Source organism: Pleurodeles waltl, chromosome 8 (assembly GCF_031143425.1).
Source record: "Pleurodeles waltl isolate 20211129_DDA chromosome 8, aPleWal1.hap1.20221129, whole genome shotgun sequence".
Lineage (NCBI taxonomy): Eukaryota > Metazoa > Chordata > Amphibia > Caudata > Salamandridae > Pleurodeles > Pleurodeles waltl.
The window spans coordinates 1,543,681,867-1,543,700,898 of NC_090447.1; the positions used below are offsets into that span (position 1 = coordinate 1,543,681,867).

General features: G+C 50.9%; 1 protein-coding gene across 2 annotated transcripts in view; it reads right to left on the reverse strand.

Annotated features, from left to right (window-relative positions):
- Positions 1 to 19,032, reverse strand: part of MAN1A2 (mannosidase alpha class 1A member 2) — a 315,131-nt gene that overhangs the window by 116,095 nt on the left and 180,004 nt on the right. For both annotated transcript variants that reach the window (XM_069203015.1, XM_069203014.1), the window contains exon 7: positions 2,419 to 2,513. In XM_069203015.1, coding sequence (XP_069059116.1) covers positions 2,419 to 2,513 — 95 coding nt within the window. The remainder of the gene's footprint in view (positions 1 to 2,418; positions 2,514 to 19,032) is intronic.

The following is a 19,032-nucleotide window of genomic DNA, read 5'->3' on the forward strand; positions in this document are numbered from 1 at the left end:
GCAAAGATAAACTCAAAACACACACCAGGAACAACAACTATTAATGCACATTCCGCCTCACTAAGCAACTCAGGAAGTACCAAGCAAAGACAAATCAAAACACACTCCAGCAACAACACTTATTAATCAATATTCAGCCTCACAGAGCCACTCATGAAGTACCAGGCAAACCCAACCATAAAACACACCAGCAACAACAACAAATAAAGCACAATCAGCCTCACTGAGCAACTCAGGAAGTACCAAGCAAAGATGAACTCAAAACAAACCAGCAACAACAATTAATGCACAGTAAGCCTCGCTGAGCAACTCAGGAAGTACCAAGCAAAGATGAACTCAAAACAAACCAGCAACAACAATTAATGCACAGTAAGCCTCGCTGAGCAACTCAGGAAGTACAAAGCAAACACAAAACACAGACCAGCAACAATATTAATGCACAGTCAGCCTCATTGAGCAACTCGGGAAGTACCAAGCAAAGGCAAAGCACACACCAGCAACAAAAATAATTAATGCACTCAGCCTCATTAAGCAACTCAGGAAGTACCAAGCAAAAACAAACACAAAACACACTAGCACAACAATTAATAATGCACAGTCAGCCTCACTGAGCAACTCAGGAAGTACCAAGCAAAGAAACACACAACATCAACAACAATTATGAATGCACTATCAGCCTCACTGAGCAACACAGAAAGTACAAAGCAAAGACAAACTCAAAACACACACCAGGAACAACAATTATTAATGCACATGGAGCAACTCGGGAAGTACCAAGCAAAGACAAATCAAAACACACTCCAGCAACAACACTTATTAATCCACATTCAGCCTCACTGAGCCACTCATGAAGTACCAGGCGAACACAATCACAAAACACACCAGCAACAACAACAAATAAAGCACAATCAGCCTCACTGAGCAACTCAGGAAGTACCAAGCAAAGAGGAACTCAAAACAAACCAGAAACAACAATTAATGCACAGTCAGCCTCGCTGAGCAACTCAGGAAGTACCAAGCAAACACAAAACACACACCAGCAACAATATTAATGCACAGTCAGCCTCACTGAGCAACTCAGGGAGTACCAAGCAAAGGCAAAACACACACCAGCAACAAAAAGTATTAATGCACTCAGCCTCATTAAGCAACTCAGGAAGTACCAAGCAAAATCAAACACGAAACACACTAGCATAACAATTAATAATGCACAGCCAGCCTCACTGAGCAACTCAGGAAGTACCAGGCAAAGACAAACAGGAAACACACAGCAGGAACAACAATTATTAATGCACATTCAGCCTCACTGAGCAACACAGGAAATACCAAGCAAAGACAAATCACAAAACACACCAGCAACAACAACAAATAGAGCACAATCAGCCTCAGTGAGCAACTCAGAAAGTACCAAGCAGAGAAAAACTTTGTGCAACTCAGGAACTATCAAGCAAGAACAAAAAACATTACTGCGCTGGACGGTGCCTTTCAACACTACTACCCGGCTGGACCATGCCTTACAACACCATTATTTACTACATGGTGTCACCTACCACTTGCTACATACTGGATGGTGCAGTCCAACACTACTGAGTAAAGGGTGATGCTTTCTAACACTTACTGAGCACTGGGAGGTGCCTTCTAACACTTACTGAGCACTGGGAGGTGCTTTCTAACACTTACTGAGCACTGGGTGGTGCCTTCTAACGCTTACTGAGCACTGGGAGGTGCCTTCTAACACTTACTGAGCACTGGCGGTGCCCTCTAACGCTTACTGAGCACTGGGTGGTGCCTTCTAACGCTTACTGAGCACTGGGAGGTGCCTTCTAACACTTACTGAGCACTGGCGGTGCCCTCTAACGCTTACTGAGCACTGGCGGTGCCTTCTAACACTTACTGAGCAGTGGGAGGTGCCGTCCAACCCTCACTGAGCAGTGGGAGGTGCCTTCTAACACTTACTGAGCCCTGGCGGGGCCTTCCAACACTTACTGAGCACTGGACGGTGCCTTCTAACACTTACTGAGCACTGGGAGGTGCCTTCTAACTATTACTGAGCACTGGGAGGTGCCTTCCAAACCTTACTGAGCAACTGAGCACTGGGTGGCGCCTTCTAACACTTACTGTGCACTAGGAAGCGACTTCCAACACTTACTGAGCACTGGCTGTGACTTATAACACTTACTGAGCACTGGCGGTGCCATCCAACACTCACTGAGCACTGGGAGGTGCCTTCTAACAATTACTGAGCACTGGCTGTGATTTCTAACACTTACTGAGCACTGGCGGGCCTTCCAACACTCACTGAGCACTGGGTGCTGACTTCCAATGCTTACTGAGCACTGAACGGTCCCTGTTAGTTTGTACGTTTCGGGGGACGGGCGGTTCCAAGAGTGAGGCTCGGTGGTCCGGGCATACACTCACCTCTTCAGGTTCACCATTGCCCAGGGGATGCCCGTCGGTGTGTTGAATGCTGGGAGGAGTTTTCCTGCAAGCTGCACCGCCTTAGTCTTGAACACCTAAAACCAAAGGAAGGAGGATGAAATTCATTAGAGGAGCGGAGAAACGGGCCACAAACATGCTGAAGCAAATGAAGCAAAGAACAGTTCACAAAAACCACTGAGGAATGAGAGACATCCTCTGTTACCTCTTTCTTAGCAAAGAGCTGACCACACAAAAACCATCATTTCTGACACCCTGTGGATGTAGCGCTATGAGAAGGACCCCAGCTGCCCTGAGGTGGGTGAAGGGCGCTGCGAGGCTCTGACCCAGCCCACTTCTCACTCTTTCATGCCATGTACTGCAGGCTCTGGTGGCCACCGATGGCCCATGGGAATGGTGTCTCCTTGGCATGAGTGGCCCAAGGGGTGACCTATGTGCCGCTCACCTGTTGTCATCACAGCTCCACCCACATGATGGCCGCCTTGAGTGGAGATTGTGATTGCGTAGAAGTTGTCTACTTCCGCCTCCGTTACACTTTTTGCCTTGTGGGAAAAGTTATGCTCAATGCAGCAGGTCTGAGTTGGTTTTGATGAGAAGCTAATGATCAAGGCTACAGACCTGTCTATTGTTAAAAGTTATATCAAAGGCAGTAGGTCTTACTTATTGATTGTAAACAATGCATGCTGAAGACGAGGCATTTATGGGGGGTTGTTGTACAGTATGTCATGGCCCGCAGACCTGCATTTTGTTACATGGAATCTCAAGGTGACTGGAGTAGGCAGCGGTCCTGGTGCCGGTTACCCCCTATGACAAACCCTGGGAGTAGAAGATACGTGCTCTGATAATGCTTGTAAGGCACCTTGGGAGGGTTGCAAATTGTTTTACCAACTGAAATTGTGGATTTATTTTGAATGTTATGACTGAATGCCTTGTGACTGCTTGTGGGAATGCTGAAGACAGGGATTTTGCCACATGAAACTCATACTTTACCTTAGGTTTTGATGTTCATCACCACATTTGACAAACCCTGGAGCACAAGATCCCCGGTGGACCCTGTTAGGAGGGTGTAACTACTTCATTTCTGTGTCAGGCTCTTCTCACCCAATAGATTCAAAATACACATATGTACCTATATATACACAGGTGGAGAAGTGGGTTTTTAGGTCAGCCCTCTGCTGGCATTGGCCTGCTCCACTATGAGTGACATTCTGCTTCTGCCAATGACGGGACGCAGCATGGCGCAAAGGCTCAGCCCATTTCAGCCACTGACTCTGTAGCCCTGTGTTGACTGCATCTTGCAAGATCACATGTACAAATCTGCCTGAAACGGAGTGTGGATTAGTGCTAGGCCGGGTGGGCCAGCACTTTATTTTATCATTCTCACTTTATAAGTCACCTTTAATTTCTTTATTTTTCCATTTCTTCGGAGTCCTGCAACTCCTGAGACAATGTTACCAGGCTGCTTCTTGCTCCTTTCATCCTTGCATCTCCCGCAGACAACTTGGAATGGTATTGTCCATAGTGTATCACTGCTTTACCAGTGCAAGATGGCTGCCAGTTAGATCTGCACAGAAATCTGAGCTAAGAACAGTACCAAGAGCCTACTGGAGATTTATTCCCCTCAGAGGAAGAGACAATGATCCGTGCACTGCCCATCAGCTCATGGGTAGCTACATCACCATCTAGACTGATCAGGAGGCTCTGCACTCTCGGTGACCCAGAGGGATTTTCTGAAAGCCGTACCAAGTGCAGAACAGGAAGGGTGTGGGTGGGGATATTTAAGGGAGGCTAATAGCATGCGACAATGCATTCAAACACATTCATTCCTCGATCTATCACTGCAATCTTGCAATCTTCGTCCTTTGCTTCTGTTTTGTTTTTTTCCTTCTAGTTGTTTTCATCATTCATCTGGAATCTAATCTTTAATTTGCCCAGATCTTCTGTCCTTCCTGGTATCAGGTAGAGTTTGTTGCTGATTGCCGGCGCTATCTTCATCTTTGATTAAGAGTCACAGGACTCTCAAAGGAGGATTTTTACCCTTGGTGTTTTTCCCTCCTGACTAGGATCTTCTGAAGGAGAAACTCAATGCCTTTCATCTATATTGTTCTGAGCAGTGTGGCACCATGGCTACTGAGGAGCGACCCTTTCAATGGGCAATCAAAAGGGCGTGACAGAGCAGATCCCTCGGCCAATGTCACCATCAGTGCAAGAACTTTAAAGAACCATGGAGAAGCAAACCCCAATGTGGTCATCAGGGCAGAGTGGACGTCACTGGAGAAGACATCAAGACATAAGGACCACCCTTGCATGTGTCATCTAGCAACCAGAAGGTCTTGACTGAAGGAGTCCAAGTGCAAAGCACCTTCCTTTGGCTACCTGGTGCTAATTCTGTCCCCTACTCTGTAAAGGGCTGGAAACCCGAAGCAGGCCTAGAAAGGATGACATCTCCATTTTCTGTCAAGAAGCCCTAAATACCAAGGCACTAAAGGCCTGATTTTGAGTTTGCCCATCAGCTCGGTCACATATGTGACAGATGTCCTGTTGGCCTCATGACAAGTGCATTATACTCAGTGGTGCTTGGAGTAATGCATACTGGATACCCATCATGATGAAGTACTCTGTCCCCAAAACTTGAAATCAGGCCCCAAAATATTTGTCCCATCTTTTTTCTGACTATAAGCCTCCTAGACTTCTTTGAACAAGTCAGAGTTGCGAATCGTCTTCCAAAAGCAGGGATGGCTCCACTTGCAGGCTGACCTCTAAAGTTAGCAGGGCCAATGCTTTGGAACAAACTCCCAAAACCTTTAAAAAGATATTGAACAACATTTCAAACTTGAGACATTATGCGTCCTATATGTTATTAGGAATAGCAAATGTTTTAGTATTTATGTTATTACAGTGTATGATATTTTTGATGAAATTGAGTAGTCAGTTTTATTCTTGTTTTATGCGTGCCTCCAGGAGCCTGTTTCGTTGTTAGTATTTGGAATGGGATATTTATTGTTGTTACTTTTTTTGCATTCGGAGCTGGGCTCCTGACGATATTTGTACATAAGCAATTAAGTAAGAGGAAACTGCCCTTCCTGGTGGGAAGAGGAAGAGACCTTTGTTAGGACTGCAGAAGGCCCTGCAGCCCACCAAGACAGAGCCACCTTGAAGGACGTTCTGTGACCAGAGGGTCCAAGATCTGCATTGAAGCGCCCAGAAGCCCTTCTACCTGCTCAGTCCCTCAGGCCACTGGCTTGCAGGAGTTTGCTTTTGCTAGTTTCCATATATAGAGGGATGTCCTCTCCATCCCAGCCTTACGGCAGCAGCCCATTGGCTGCTGCCAGTCATTGAATCTGGAACTTTCAGCATTGTCCAGTTACTGCTGGTGCTCCCCAGATGTTACAAGATGAAGCTGTGGTGGAACCCTGACCCTGTCACCCACTTCTCCAGTCTCAACTGTTGATATGTTGGGTCCAGTAGTTACTTCTGGGCTTGTGGTTGTCCCTGAAATCTTGACTGCGACTGATCAGTTCACAGATAGAAGCCACTGAAGTTTGACATCCTTTGGCCGAACTCCAGTACAGGCAGCATAAGGTGCTTAAACAGAAGACCCTGTGGTCTTCCGAATGTAAGCCACAAAGTTGATGGAAAGACCAGACTGCATGGTGAATCCCAAAGGCTAATCCGTGGGTGCAACTGCAAATCCAAAGCAAGCGCCCCACTAATTACATGACAATAACAAGTTTATTCTCATCAATGTACAGCAGAAGTAAGTCACAAGGACTTGAATTTACTTCCACCACAGTGGGAAGGAGCCGCAATCGAAGAAACCTTTGCATTACGACTCACATCACAGTGCCTTCTGGATGCCCATTAGTCTCAGCCATGGAGGCTCTTGAGAAAGGCGCCAGAGATTGCCTCTGAATACACCGTGATCACTTCACGAGGAGCCAAAGCCTGGGCTCATAAAATCACAATGCATTGAAAGACCCATCAAGAAGGAGACTTCTGGACAACTGTCCCATCAGCTCACTCCCAGCCGATGGCCACCAGCTAGGGCCGCCAGCTCTTGACGGATGCTGCTGTGAAGCTCATCTAACCACCACCTCATCAGACACCTAAGTCCTAGGGAGGTACGAGGACCAGGGGACTCATTTATGCAAAACTTCATCCATTTCAGGAAGAAACCTGCGAATATTCCTGGGAATACCTCTCTCCCCTTGGAGTATGCTCTACGGAGGACTTCAGGTCTTACCACGCTTGCTACGGTACATGTGCCACACATCCACCAGGCATGCACACACTCAAGCAAGGATGTCACTGCCCACATGACAGGCGCAGTAGCCACACCAGCCTTAAAGACCATTTCATGGCAGGTTGAAAGGATGCTATGCCAAGTCCTCCAGCTCCAGGCTTTGTGTCCACCCAGATGACTGGTCCTCAAGTGATGGGCCTCGGGGCTGAGATACAAAGCACTAGCGGAGCCTAACTAGGGATTTCCATTGTCTTACACTCGTGCCTCTGTGACTCATATTACAGGAGGAGCACACACGTGAAATTACCCCAGGTACAAATTCTGCTTGGGCACACATACTTAGCTTAGCTTAGGCCTGCAGCCTGTGCCGTTTCACCTACATATGTTCTCTGCTTTCACTTCCATTCCATCTTAATCATTTTAATTCAGCTTGTTTTCAGGGAGGATGTTTTATTTTATAATCCGCTGTAACTCTGTGATTCTGCGACAGCAGTGTTATTACTCTGTGCACTATGTTTCACTATGTACACCTATTTAATGCTGATGTGTCTGAGTACATGAAAATCCAGATCACAACTGTCGCCACAAGAGTTCTGTAAACAGTCGGGCACTTGGGCACATGCCCACATCAGGCCTTTTCACGAAATGAAAATGTTTTTTATAAAAACACTATGTAGGCCAAAGGACAACAGGGAGGTCATTCCGGCTGCGATTTCAATCCATGGTAAATGCCATTTCATTGCTGACCTCAGCCCTGCCTCCACAGCAAACCCCGGAGACGGCGGGCAGACCCCTTTGCTTCAGGTTATGAGGTGGGTGCTCCTCTCATGGCTGAGTATGGACGGGCTGGTCTAATACTGCTATGCTCTCGCTTAGGCGTAAGGGGCTTGGTAGAAATCACTTATGCATTTCATTCCAGTATGTTAGGACTGTTTATTTTCTTCTCGCTGGTCACCCCCGCTCTAATCCTGTGATGCTCCATTGCCCTAATAATTGCAGCTCATATATCTTAGTGTAGATTGCCGTCTCTTCAATAAATGTATTGAAAAACAATCCTGCATCTTTCTTTGCCAGTGTGTGTAAGAGAACGTTTGCTAGCGAGTGTAGGAGGCTGGACTGGCTTGTAGTGAGTACCAAGGGGTACTTGCACCTTGCACCAGGCCCAGTTATCCCTTATTAGTGTATAGGGTGTCTAGCAGCTTAGGCTGATAGAAAAGGTAGCTTAGCAGAGCAGCTTAGGCTGAACTAGGAGACGAGTGAAGCTCCACAAGTACCACTAGTGTCATATGCACAATATCATAAGAAAACACAATACACAGATGTACTAAAAATAAAGGTACTTTATTTTTATGACAATATGCCAAAGTATCTCAGTGAGTACCCTCAGTATGAGGATAGCAAATATACACAAGATATATGTACACAATACCAAAATATGCAGTAATAGCAATAGAAAACAGTGCAAACAATTTATAGTCACAATAGAATGCAATGGGGGCACATAGGGATAGGAGCAACACAAACCATATACTCTAGAAGTGGAATGCGAACCACGAATGGACCCCAAACCTATGTGACCTTGTAGAGGGTCGCTGGGACTGTAAGAAAACAGTGAGGGTTAGAAAAATAGCCCACCCCAAGACCCTGAAAAGTGGGTGCAAAGTGCACCTAAGTTCCCCAGAGAGCACAGAAGTCGTGATAGGGGAATTCTGCCAGGATGGCAAACACCAGCAATCCAATAACAATGGATTTCCAGACGAGAGTACCTGTGGAACAAGGGAACCGAGTCCAAGAGTCACGATCAAGTCGGGAGTGGGCAGATGCCCAGGAAATGCCAGCTGTGGGTGCAAAGAAGCTGCCACCGGATGGTAGAAGCTGTGGATTCTGCAAGAACGACAAGGGCTAGAAACTTCCCCTTTGGAGGATGGATGTCCCACGTCGTGAAGAGACTTGCAGAGGTGTTTCTGTGCAGAAAGACCGCAAACAAGCCTTGCTAGTTGCAAGGGTCGCGGTTAGGGTTTTTGGATGCTGCTGTGGCCCAGGAGGGACCAGGATGTCGATAATTGCGTGAGGAGACAGAGGGGGCGTCCAGCAAGACAAAGAGCCCACTCAGAAGCAAGCAGCACCCGCAGAAGTGCCGGAACAGGCACTCCGAAGTGGAGTGAACCGGAGCTCACCCGAAGTCACAAAAGAGGGTCCCACGACGCCGAAGGGCCACTCAGGAGGTCGTGCACTGCAGGTTAGAGTGCCGGGGACCCAGGCTTGGCTGTGCACAAAGGAAATCCTGGAAGAGTGCACAGGAGCCGGAGTAGCTGCAAAACACGCGGTTCACAACAATGCAGTCTAGCGTGGGGAGGCAAGGACTTACCTCCACCAAACTTGGACTGAAGAGTCACTGGACTGTGGGAGCCACCTGGACAGAGTTGCTGAGTTCAAGGGACCTCACTCATCGTGCTGAGAGGAGACCCAGAGGACCGGTGATGCAGTTCTTTGGTGCCTGCGGTTGCAGGGGGAAGATTCCGTCGACCCACAGGAGATTTCTTCTGAGCTTCTAGTGCAGAGAGGAGGCAAACTACCCCCATAGCATGCACCACCAGGAAAACAGTCGAGAAGGCGGCCGGATCAGCGTTACAAGGTCGCAGTAGTCGTCTTTGCTACTTTGTTACAGTTTTGCAGGCTTCCAGAGCAGTCAGCGGTCGATTCCTTGGCAGAAGGTGAAGAGAGAGATGCAGAGGAACTCTGATGAGCTCTTGCATTCGTTATCTAAAGAATTCCCCAAAGCAGAGACCCTAAATAGCCAGAAAAGGAGGTTTGGCTACCTAGGAAGGAGGATAGGCTAGCAACACAGGTAAGAGCCTATCAGAAGGAGTCTCTGAGGTCACCTGCTGGCACTGGCCACTCAGAGCAGTCCAGTGTGCCAGCAGCACCTCTGTTTCCAAGATGGCAGAGGTCTGGAGCACACTGGAGGAGCTCTGGGCACCTCCCAGGGGAGGTGCAGGTCAGGGGAGTGGTCACTCCCCTTTCCTTTGTCCAGTTTCGCGCCAGAGCAGGGCTGGGGGATCCCTGAACCGGTGTAGACTGGCTTATGCAGAGATGGGCACCATCTGTGCCCATCAAAGCATTTCCAGAGGCTGGGGGAGGCTACTCCTCTCCAGCCCTGACACCTTTTTCCAAAGGGAGAGGGTGTAACACCCTCTCTCTGAGGAAATCCTTTGTTCTGCCTTCCTGGGCCAAGCCTGGCTGGACCCCAGGAGGGCAGAAACCTATGTGAGGGGTTGGCAGCAGCTGCAGTGAAACCCCGGGAAAGGTAGTTTGGCAGTACCCGGGTCTGTGCTAGAGACTCGGGGGATCATGGAATTGTCTCCCCAATGCCAGAATGGCTTTGGGGTGACAATTCCATGATCTTAGACATGTTACATGGCCATGTTCGGAGTTACCATTGTGACGCTATACATATGTTGTGACATATGTATAGTGCACGTGTGTAATGGTGTCCCCGCACTCACAAAGTCCGGGGAATTTGCCCTGAACAATGTGGGGGCACCTTGGCTAGTGCCAGGGTGCCCACACACTAAGTAACTTAGCACCCAACCTTTACCAGGTAAAGGTTAGACATATAGGTGACTTATAAGTTACTTAAGTGCAGTGGTAAATGGCTGTGAAATAACGTGGACGTTATTTCACTCAGGCTGCAAGGGCAGGCCTGTGTAAGAATTGTCAGAGCTCCCTATGGGTGGCAAAAGAAATGCTGCAGCCCATAGGGATCTCCTGGAACCCCAATACCCTGGCTACCTCAGTACCATATACTAGGGAATTATAAGGGTGTTCCAGTATGCCAATGTAAATTGGTGAAATTGGTCACTAGCCTGTTAGTGACAATTTGTAATGAAATGAGAGAGCATAACCACTGAGGTTCTGGTTAGCAGAGCCTCAGTGAGACAGTTAGTCATAACACAGGTAACACATACAGGGCACACTTATGAGCACTGGGGCCCTGGCTGGCAGGGTCTCAGTAACACATACAACTAAAGCAACATATATACAGTGAAATATGGGGGTAACATGTAGGCAAGATGGTACTTTCCTACAGCGAGAAAGAGGCGGGACTTGGTGACCACGAGTTTCCTCAAGAAGTCACAGAGTGCCATGTTCAGGCTGCCACAGATCACCTTTTCTTTCAGGTTTGCGTGAGGTGCTGCTAGCTGGCAGGAAGGGGTAAGCCAGCAGTTGTCACATGGCGTGGGTTCGGACTCAGTCCCCCATAATCGGTGGTGCTGCTGAGATCCAGCAGTCTCGCTCTCAAAACGAGAGTCTACGACAAGGTGCTGACCTTGCGTTGTGACGTCAACACTCAAGGCGATGGCACAAACAATGCTGATCGTCATCACATCTCTCTGTAAATGCAAATGTGCTATACGTCAACGTATGGTGAAATGGCGACACAAGGAGGCAGCAGCGGCGAGAGGAGGCAGCAGCGGCGAGAGGAGGCAGCAGCGGCGAGAGGAGGCAGCAGCGGCGAGAGGAGGCAGCAGCGGCGAGAGGAGGCAGCAGCGGCGAGAGGAGGCAGCAGCGACACGAGGAGGCATCAGTAACACGAGGAGGCAGCAGTGGCGAGAGGAGGCAGCAGTGGCGAGAGGAGGCAGCAGCAACACGAGGAGGCAGCAGCGACACGAGGAGGCAGCAGCGACATGAGGAGGCAGCAGTGGCGAGAGGAGGCAGCCGCGCCACGAGGAGGCAGCCGCGCCACGAGGAGGCAGCAGCGCCACGAGGAGGCAGCAGCGCCACGAGGAGGCAGCAGTAACACGAGGAGGAAGCAGAGATACGTGCATGCCTCGCCACAACGACACACTGATACGAGGACGCAATGACCTGAGGAGGCTGCAGCAACACATGAGACAGCAGTGACACAAGAGACCGCATTGACACAGGGAGGCAGCAGCAATACAAGGAGGCAGCGACGATTTGGGGAGGCAGCAGTGACACCAGGAGGCTGTAGCGACACGAGGCAGCGATATGAGAAGGAAGTGATATGAGGATGCAGCGATACAAAAGAAGCAGCGATATGAAGCTGCAGCAATAGAAGGATGCAGCAACTCAAAGCAATAGCAAGACGATACAACGCACCCGCATGATGAGGACTAAGGAGCAGGAGAGGAAGGTCACCCTGATGAGGGCTCAGGCACTGGCAGGTGTTTGTGCAGCAGAAGGACCTGTGTTGCCACAATGGCTGCAAAGTGTGAGATCACTTTTGGAGCTTTCAGACTCATTTTCTGCCTTTTCACAGATTACAGAGCCTGCTAATGGACTGATAATGGGTCACACACAAGTGACACACCCAAGATGGAGACTACGTTTGGTTATGCAGGCCACGATGCTTGCCACATCCCGCCCTGCCTGGTTGTAAACCAGAGCTCTCTCCTGAAGCTGCTCTACAAACTGTCCATCTTGGAATGCCCAGGCTCCCCCGATATGTGTGGAGTGCTTGAAGGGTTGGGAAAGGACTGCTGGTCGTCTGGAAGAGTCGCGGGCTGAGCTCTGACTGTGTGTTGGGTAGGGACAGTAAAAGACTGCTGAGAAATGATTGCGTTTAGCTGCAAGAGTGAACGGATATCTCAAGTTAGTTGAGACTGTTGTGTGGGAACAGGCATCCATTTTGAGTCTGCAAAATCCCTTCCTCACCACGGCAATAAAATGGAGGCCATGGGGGAGGGGTGTGTGCAGACACTTCCTGCCATGCTCAGCCTTAGTGAGGCAACTCTTTGCCAAGGAGTCAGCTCCACGGTGAGCGTGCTCAGTCTTAGGCGGCGACTCTCTGCCCAGGAGACAGCTCCATGGTAAAAGTGCACAGCCTTAGGAGGCGACTCTCCACATCGAAGTCAGCTCTATGGTGAGCATGCTCAGTCTAAGGGAGGCAACACTTTGCCAAGGATTCAGCTCTATAGTAAGGGTGCTCAGCCTTAAGAGGTGACTCTCTGCACAGGAGTCAACTCTATGGTAAAGAGTGCTCAGCCTTAAGAGGTGACTCTCTGCACAGGAGTCAACTCTATGGTGAGTCTGCTCAGTCTTAGGAGGTGACTCTCCGCCCAGGAGTCAGCTCTATGGTGAGGGAGCTCAGTCTTAGGAGGTGACTCTCTGCACTGGAGTCAGCTCTATGGTAAAGAGTGCTCAGCCTTAGGAGGTGACTCTCCGCACCGGAGTGAGCTCTATGGTGAGGGTGCTCAGCCTTAGGGAGGCGACTCTTTGAGCACGCTTACCGTGGAGCTGACTCCTTGGCAGTCTTAGGAGACTCTCTGCCCATTGCCAGCTCTATTGTGAGCGTGCTCAGCCTTAGGGAGGTGACTCTCCGCACAGTAGTTAGCTCTATGGTGAGTGTGCTCAGCCTTAGGGAGGCAACTCTCTGCCCAGGAGTCAGCTCTATGGTAAGTGTGCACAGCCTTAGGAGGTGACTCTCTGCTCAGGAGTAAGCTCTATGGTAAAGAGTGCTCAGCCTTAGGAGGTGAATCTCCGCACCGGAGTCAGCTCTATGGTGAGGGAGCTCAGTCTTAGGAGGTGACTCTCTGCACCGGAGTCAGCTCTATCGTGAGGGAGCTCAGTCTTAGGAGGTGACTCTCTGCACCGGAGTCAGCTCTATAGTAAGGGTGCTCAGCCTTAGGGAGGCAACTCTCTGCCCAGGAGTCAGCTCTATGGTAAGTGTGCACAGCCTTAGGAGGTGACTCTCTGCTCAGGAGTAAGCTCTATGGTAAAGAGTGCCCAGCCTTAGGAGGTGACTCTCCGCACTGGAGTCAGCTCTATGGTGAGGGAGCTCAGTCTTAGGAGGTGACTCTCTGCACCGGAGTCAGCTCTATGGTGAGGGTGCTCAGCCTTAGGGAGGTGACTCTTTGCCAAGGAGTCAGCTCTGCAGTAAGCATGCCCAGCATTAGGAGACGACTCTCTGCCCATGAGCCAGCTCTATTGTGAGCGTGCTCAGCCTTAGGAGGCGACTCTCGGCACAGTAGTTAGCTCTATGGTGAGTGTACTGAGCCTTAGGGAGACAACTCTCTGCCCAGGAGTCAGCTCTATGGTAAGTGTGCACAGCCTTAGGAGGTGACTCTCTGCCCAGGTGTCAGCACTATGGTGAGGGAGCTCAGTCTTAGGAGGTGACTCTCTCTCCAGGAGTCAGCTCTATGGTGAGCATGCTCAGTATTAGGAGGTGACCCTTTACCCATGAGTCAGATCTATGGTGCACATGCTCACTCTTAGGGAGGTGGCTCTCTGCCCAGGAGTCAGCTCTATGGTGAGTGTGCTCAGTCTTAGGGAGGAGACTCTCTGCACCGGAGTCAGTTCTATGGTGAGCGTGCTCTGCCTTGGGGAGGTGACTCTCGGCACAGTAGATAGCTCTATGGTGAGGGTGCTCAGTCGTAGGGAGGCGACTCTCTGCCCAGGAGTCAGCTATGGTGAGCGTGCTCAGTCTTAGGAGGTGACCCTCTGTACAGGAGTCAGCTCTACGGTCACTGTGCTCAGTCTTAGGGAGGCGATCCTCTGTCCAGGAGTCAGCTCTATGGGCCTTAGGAGCTGACTCTCTGCCTAGGAGTAGGCTCTATGCTGAGCGTACTCAGTCTTAGGGAGGCAACTCTCTGCCCACGAGTCAGCTCTATAGTGAGTGTTCTCAGCCTTAGGGAGGTGACTCTTGCACAGTGGTTAGCTCTATGGTGAGGGTGCTCAGTCTTAGGAGGTGAATCTCCGCCCAGGAGTCAGCTCTACGGTGAGGGTACTCAGCCTTAGGTATGACATGCAACAGTGCTCCAAGCATGCGTGTCGCACTGAGGTTCGGGAGGGCGAGCACGCTTCCTTTATATGAATAACGGTAATATGATCAGTCGTGCTCTTATTCGTAAAGCAGCTTGCGACTACAGGATTATGGCACGACCCCAAAGCCCGGCAGGGGGAACACCGGATGGAGTGCGGGGGCCGCCCGGGTTCAGTTAGGTAGAAGAAGAATCTTAAAGTACGTTATTCCCATTTCACAGTACTTTGTGTTTGACTCTGAAGCCACTGGGCGGTGGAACCACGCTGCTGTCAGGCTCGGTGGAAGTCGCAGAGCGATACGCTGCTGACCCCGTAAAGACTGGGCAGGAGGAGTCCAAATCGGGAAGTTTACCAGGGAGTAGGGCGTATGGGTGGATCTTCTGGGATCTCGCAGCTGCAGCGACACTGCTTGTGATCACTGTTGGTGTCCCCGAGGGCTCCTCTTGGATGCTCACAGATGCAGCGGTACCGCTTGTGGTCACTGCAGGTCTCTCCCCGGGGGCTCCTCTTGGATGCTCACAGATGCAGCGGTACCGCTTGTGGTCACTGCCGGTCTCTCCCCGAAGGCTCCTCTTGGATGCTCACAGATGCAGCGGTACCGCTAGTGGTCACCGCCGGTCTCTCCCCGAGGGCTCCTCTTGGATGCTCACAGATGCAGCGGTACCGCTAGTGGTCACCGCCGGTCTCTCCCCGAGGGCTCCTCTTGGATGCTCACAGATGCAGCGGTACCGCTTGTGGTCACCGTTGGTGTCCCCGCGGGCTCCTCTTGGATGCTCACAGATGCAGCAGTACCGATTGTGATCATCATTGGTGTCCCCGAGGGCTCCTCTTGGATGCTCACAGATGCAGTGACACCACTTGTGATCACCATTGGGGTCCCCAAGGGCTCCTCTTGGATGCTCACAGATGCAGGGACACCACTTGTGATCACCATTGGTGTCCCCGAGGGCTCCTCTTGGATGCTCACAGATGCAGCGACACCACTTGTGGTCACTGTTGGTGTCCCTGAGAGCTCCTCTTGGATGCTCACAGATGCAGCGGTACCACTTGTGGTCACTGCCGGTCTCTCCCCAAGGGCTCCTGACGGGGATCGTAGTGGGTGAGGGGGACGGCTGCAGAGAGTGTCACACCACAGCACCAGCTGACGCGGAGGACAGTTCCTGCACCACGGAGGATGTTGCTGTGTGAAGGGTGCAGGCAGCTCGTTTCAGCAAGTTGCGGGGTCCATGGGGTTCCATGGGGGACAAGCCAGACACTCTGGAGATCGATTTGTGATTCCTTTAGCAGGGCAAAGGTCAGCATGCACAAGGGCAGTCCAGTCAGCCAGGGCAGCAGTCCCTTAGAACAGTCAAGCACTGCAAGATGCACTCCTAATGTCTTAGTGGGGTAAGAGGCCCAGTACTACTACAAGAAAGTGCCACTGATGTGGGGGAGCACTTTAAAGGATTTCTGTGACGTGCATAGGTCTCCCTTTCAGCTCAACCTCGGCTCCAGACTACCAGTGGGGGTAATCAACCCCTTTGTGTGAGCCCTTCCCTACCTCCTCCCCAGGAAGACCCACCAGTTTGCAGATGAATGCAGATGTGGCTGAGTATCCTGTGTTGTGGGTCTCTGAAGGGAATGTACAAGAGTAGCTGTGACCTAGCCCAGGCTACATGTGAACTGGAGAAAGGCTGTGGGCACACAGGGCAGAGAGGGCAGAGAAATGTCTACTTTCTAAAGCTGGCATTTCTAAAATAGTAACAATGAATCATGTGTCACCAGTAAAGAGGAATTATTATTACCATTCCAATGGTACAAAACATGATGCAGTTACTCCTCTCAGATCAGGAATTACACCTCAAAGATTTTATAAGGAATTCCCAATGCTGGCGCATGACAGGGGCAGGCCTCACAGTAATGAAAAATTACTTTAGGAGTTTTTCATTACTGGGTCATGAAAAACTTGAAGGTAAGTGTCCTGCCTTTTACTTACATGGCACCCTGCCCTATGGGCTACCTAGGGCCTTCCTTAGGGGTGAGTTGTATGTAAGAAAAGGGGAGTTCTGGACTTGGCAACAGCAGGTTTTAGATGCCAAGTTAGGGTGGCATAAGCTGCACACACGGGCCTTGCAATGGCAGGCCTGAGACAGGTTTACAGAGCTACTTAAGTGGGTGACACAATCCGTGCTCAGGCCCACAAGTCTTCACTTACAGGCCCTGGCTATATGGTATATCACTCTACAAAGGACTTACAAGGAAATGAAATACGCCAACTGTGGATCCTCCAATGTTACCATGTTTAAGGGACAAGCACATGCACTTTAGGTAAAGTGCTCAGAGTCCGAAGGCTGCAAAAAGATATGGCAACAAAACAGGAGGGAAAATGAGGCCACCCTCAGGGTGCGGGTCTAACAACCAGTAACTGTGAGGGTTATTCCTCACTGAGCTCAGCTGGGATGAACCCCCCTCCGACCCTGGGATGAAGTAAGCGGGGGAGGGGGAGATTGGTGAGACTCCACTGGTCTCGCAATGAGGCTGTTTAAATGGATAGCGGCTCCCCGTTTAGAGGCGCTAGATTTGTGTGATGGCTGCGGAGAGGCCGGTCTCAGAGGAAGGCGGCTTGTAAAGAATTAATCAGGCGAGCTTGGGATGTCCAAGGTCCTCCTGCCTGGGGGGCCGAGGGCCCTTTAACGAGCCGGCCGCTGAAGCCCACCTCTGGCTTGTTTCATGAAGGCTCAGCCATCTGTGTCACATGCAGCATAGCGCTGCGAGATGCTGCAGTCACTTCCAGGCACTCCCTTCCCATCACTTCTCATCAGCTCCCCTTCCAGCCTCCTCTGCTCCTTCTGTCTCCCCTTGTTCTCCAGCAACAGGGCCGCCCCCCTCACCCCACCTATATTCTGCTTCCGGTGACGTCTCCTGCACCACCTTCTGCTTCCTGCATGGGCCTCCAGCTTTACTCCTGCGTTCCCAGAATCATGCTGGGCATAAACAACACACAACATGCTATCGAAATGTGTTACACAAAACACTAACCAAATACCCTGCACGGGACAGAGGTGCAATATGTGTCTGTCACTTTCTTCACAGCAGCACACAAGTCCACACACACCACACAACCACCACCCAGCAGCACCTGTTGGGCAGAATATACACAACACAAGACCAGTGTGCACCAGAGCTGGGTGCCCCGGGTATCACAAGGGCGCTCCATGCATTACCCTACAACACAACACGGTAAGACAGCAACTAATGCACACATCACAGGGGCCCCTTGTGCCAGGGCGCTCTATGAACCACCCTACAACAGAACATGGTAAGACACCTAACGCACACATCACGAGGGCGCCCTGTGAGAGTGCACACCATGGACCACCGAACAACACAACACGGTAAGACAGCACCTAATGCACACATCACAGGGGCCCCTTGTGCCAGGGCGCTCTATGAACCACCCTACAACAGAACATGGTAAGACACCTAACGCACACATCACGAGGGCGCCCTGTGACAGTGCACACCATGGACCACCGAACAACACAACACGGTAAGACAGCACCTAATGCACACATCACAGGGGCCCCTTGTGCCAGGGCGCTCTATGAACCACCCTACAACAGAACATGGTAAGACACCTAACGCACACATCACGAGGGCGCCCTGTGACAGTGCACACCATGGACCACCCAACAACACAACACGGTAAGACAGCACCTAATGCACACATCACGAGGGTGCCCAGTGCCAGGGCGCTCTATGCACACCCCTACAACAGAACACGGTAAGACAGCCAACGCACACATCACAAAGGTGCCCTGTGCCAGGGCGCTCTATGCACCACCCTACAACACAACACGGTAAGACAGCCAACGCACACATCACAAAGGTGCCCTGTGCCAGGGCGCTCTATGCACCACCCTACAACACAACACGGTAAGACAGCCAACGCACACATCACAAAGGTGCCCTGTGCCAGGGCGCTCTATGCACCACCCTACAACACAACACGGTAAGACAGCCAACGCACACATTACAAGGGCACCCTGTGCCAGGGCGCTCTATGCACCACCCTACAACACAACACGGTAAGACAGCCAACGCACACATTACAAGGGCACCCTGTGCCAGGGCGCTCTATGCACCACCCTACAACACAACACGGTAAGACAGCCAACGCACACATTACAAGGGCACCCTGTGCCAGGGCGCTCTATGCACCACCCTACAACACAACACGGTAAGACAGCCAACGCACACATTACAAGGGCACCCTGTGCCAGGGCGCTCTATGCACCACCCTACAACACAACACGGTAAGACAGCCAACGCACACATTACAAGGGCACCCTGTGCCAGGGCGCTCTATGCACCACCCTACAACACAACACGGTAAGACAGCCAACGCACACATTACAAGGGCACCCTGTGCCAGGGCGCTCTATGAACCACCCTACAACAGAACATGGTAAGACACCTAACGCACACATCACGAGGGCGCCCTGTGACAGTGCACACCATGGACCACCCAACAACACAACACGGTAAGACAGCACCTAATGCACACATCACGAGGGTGCCCAGTGCCA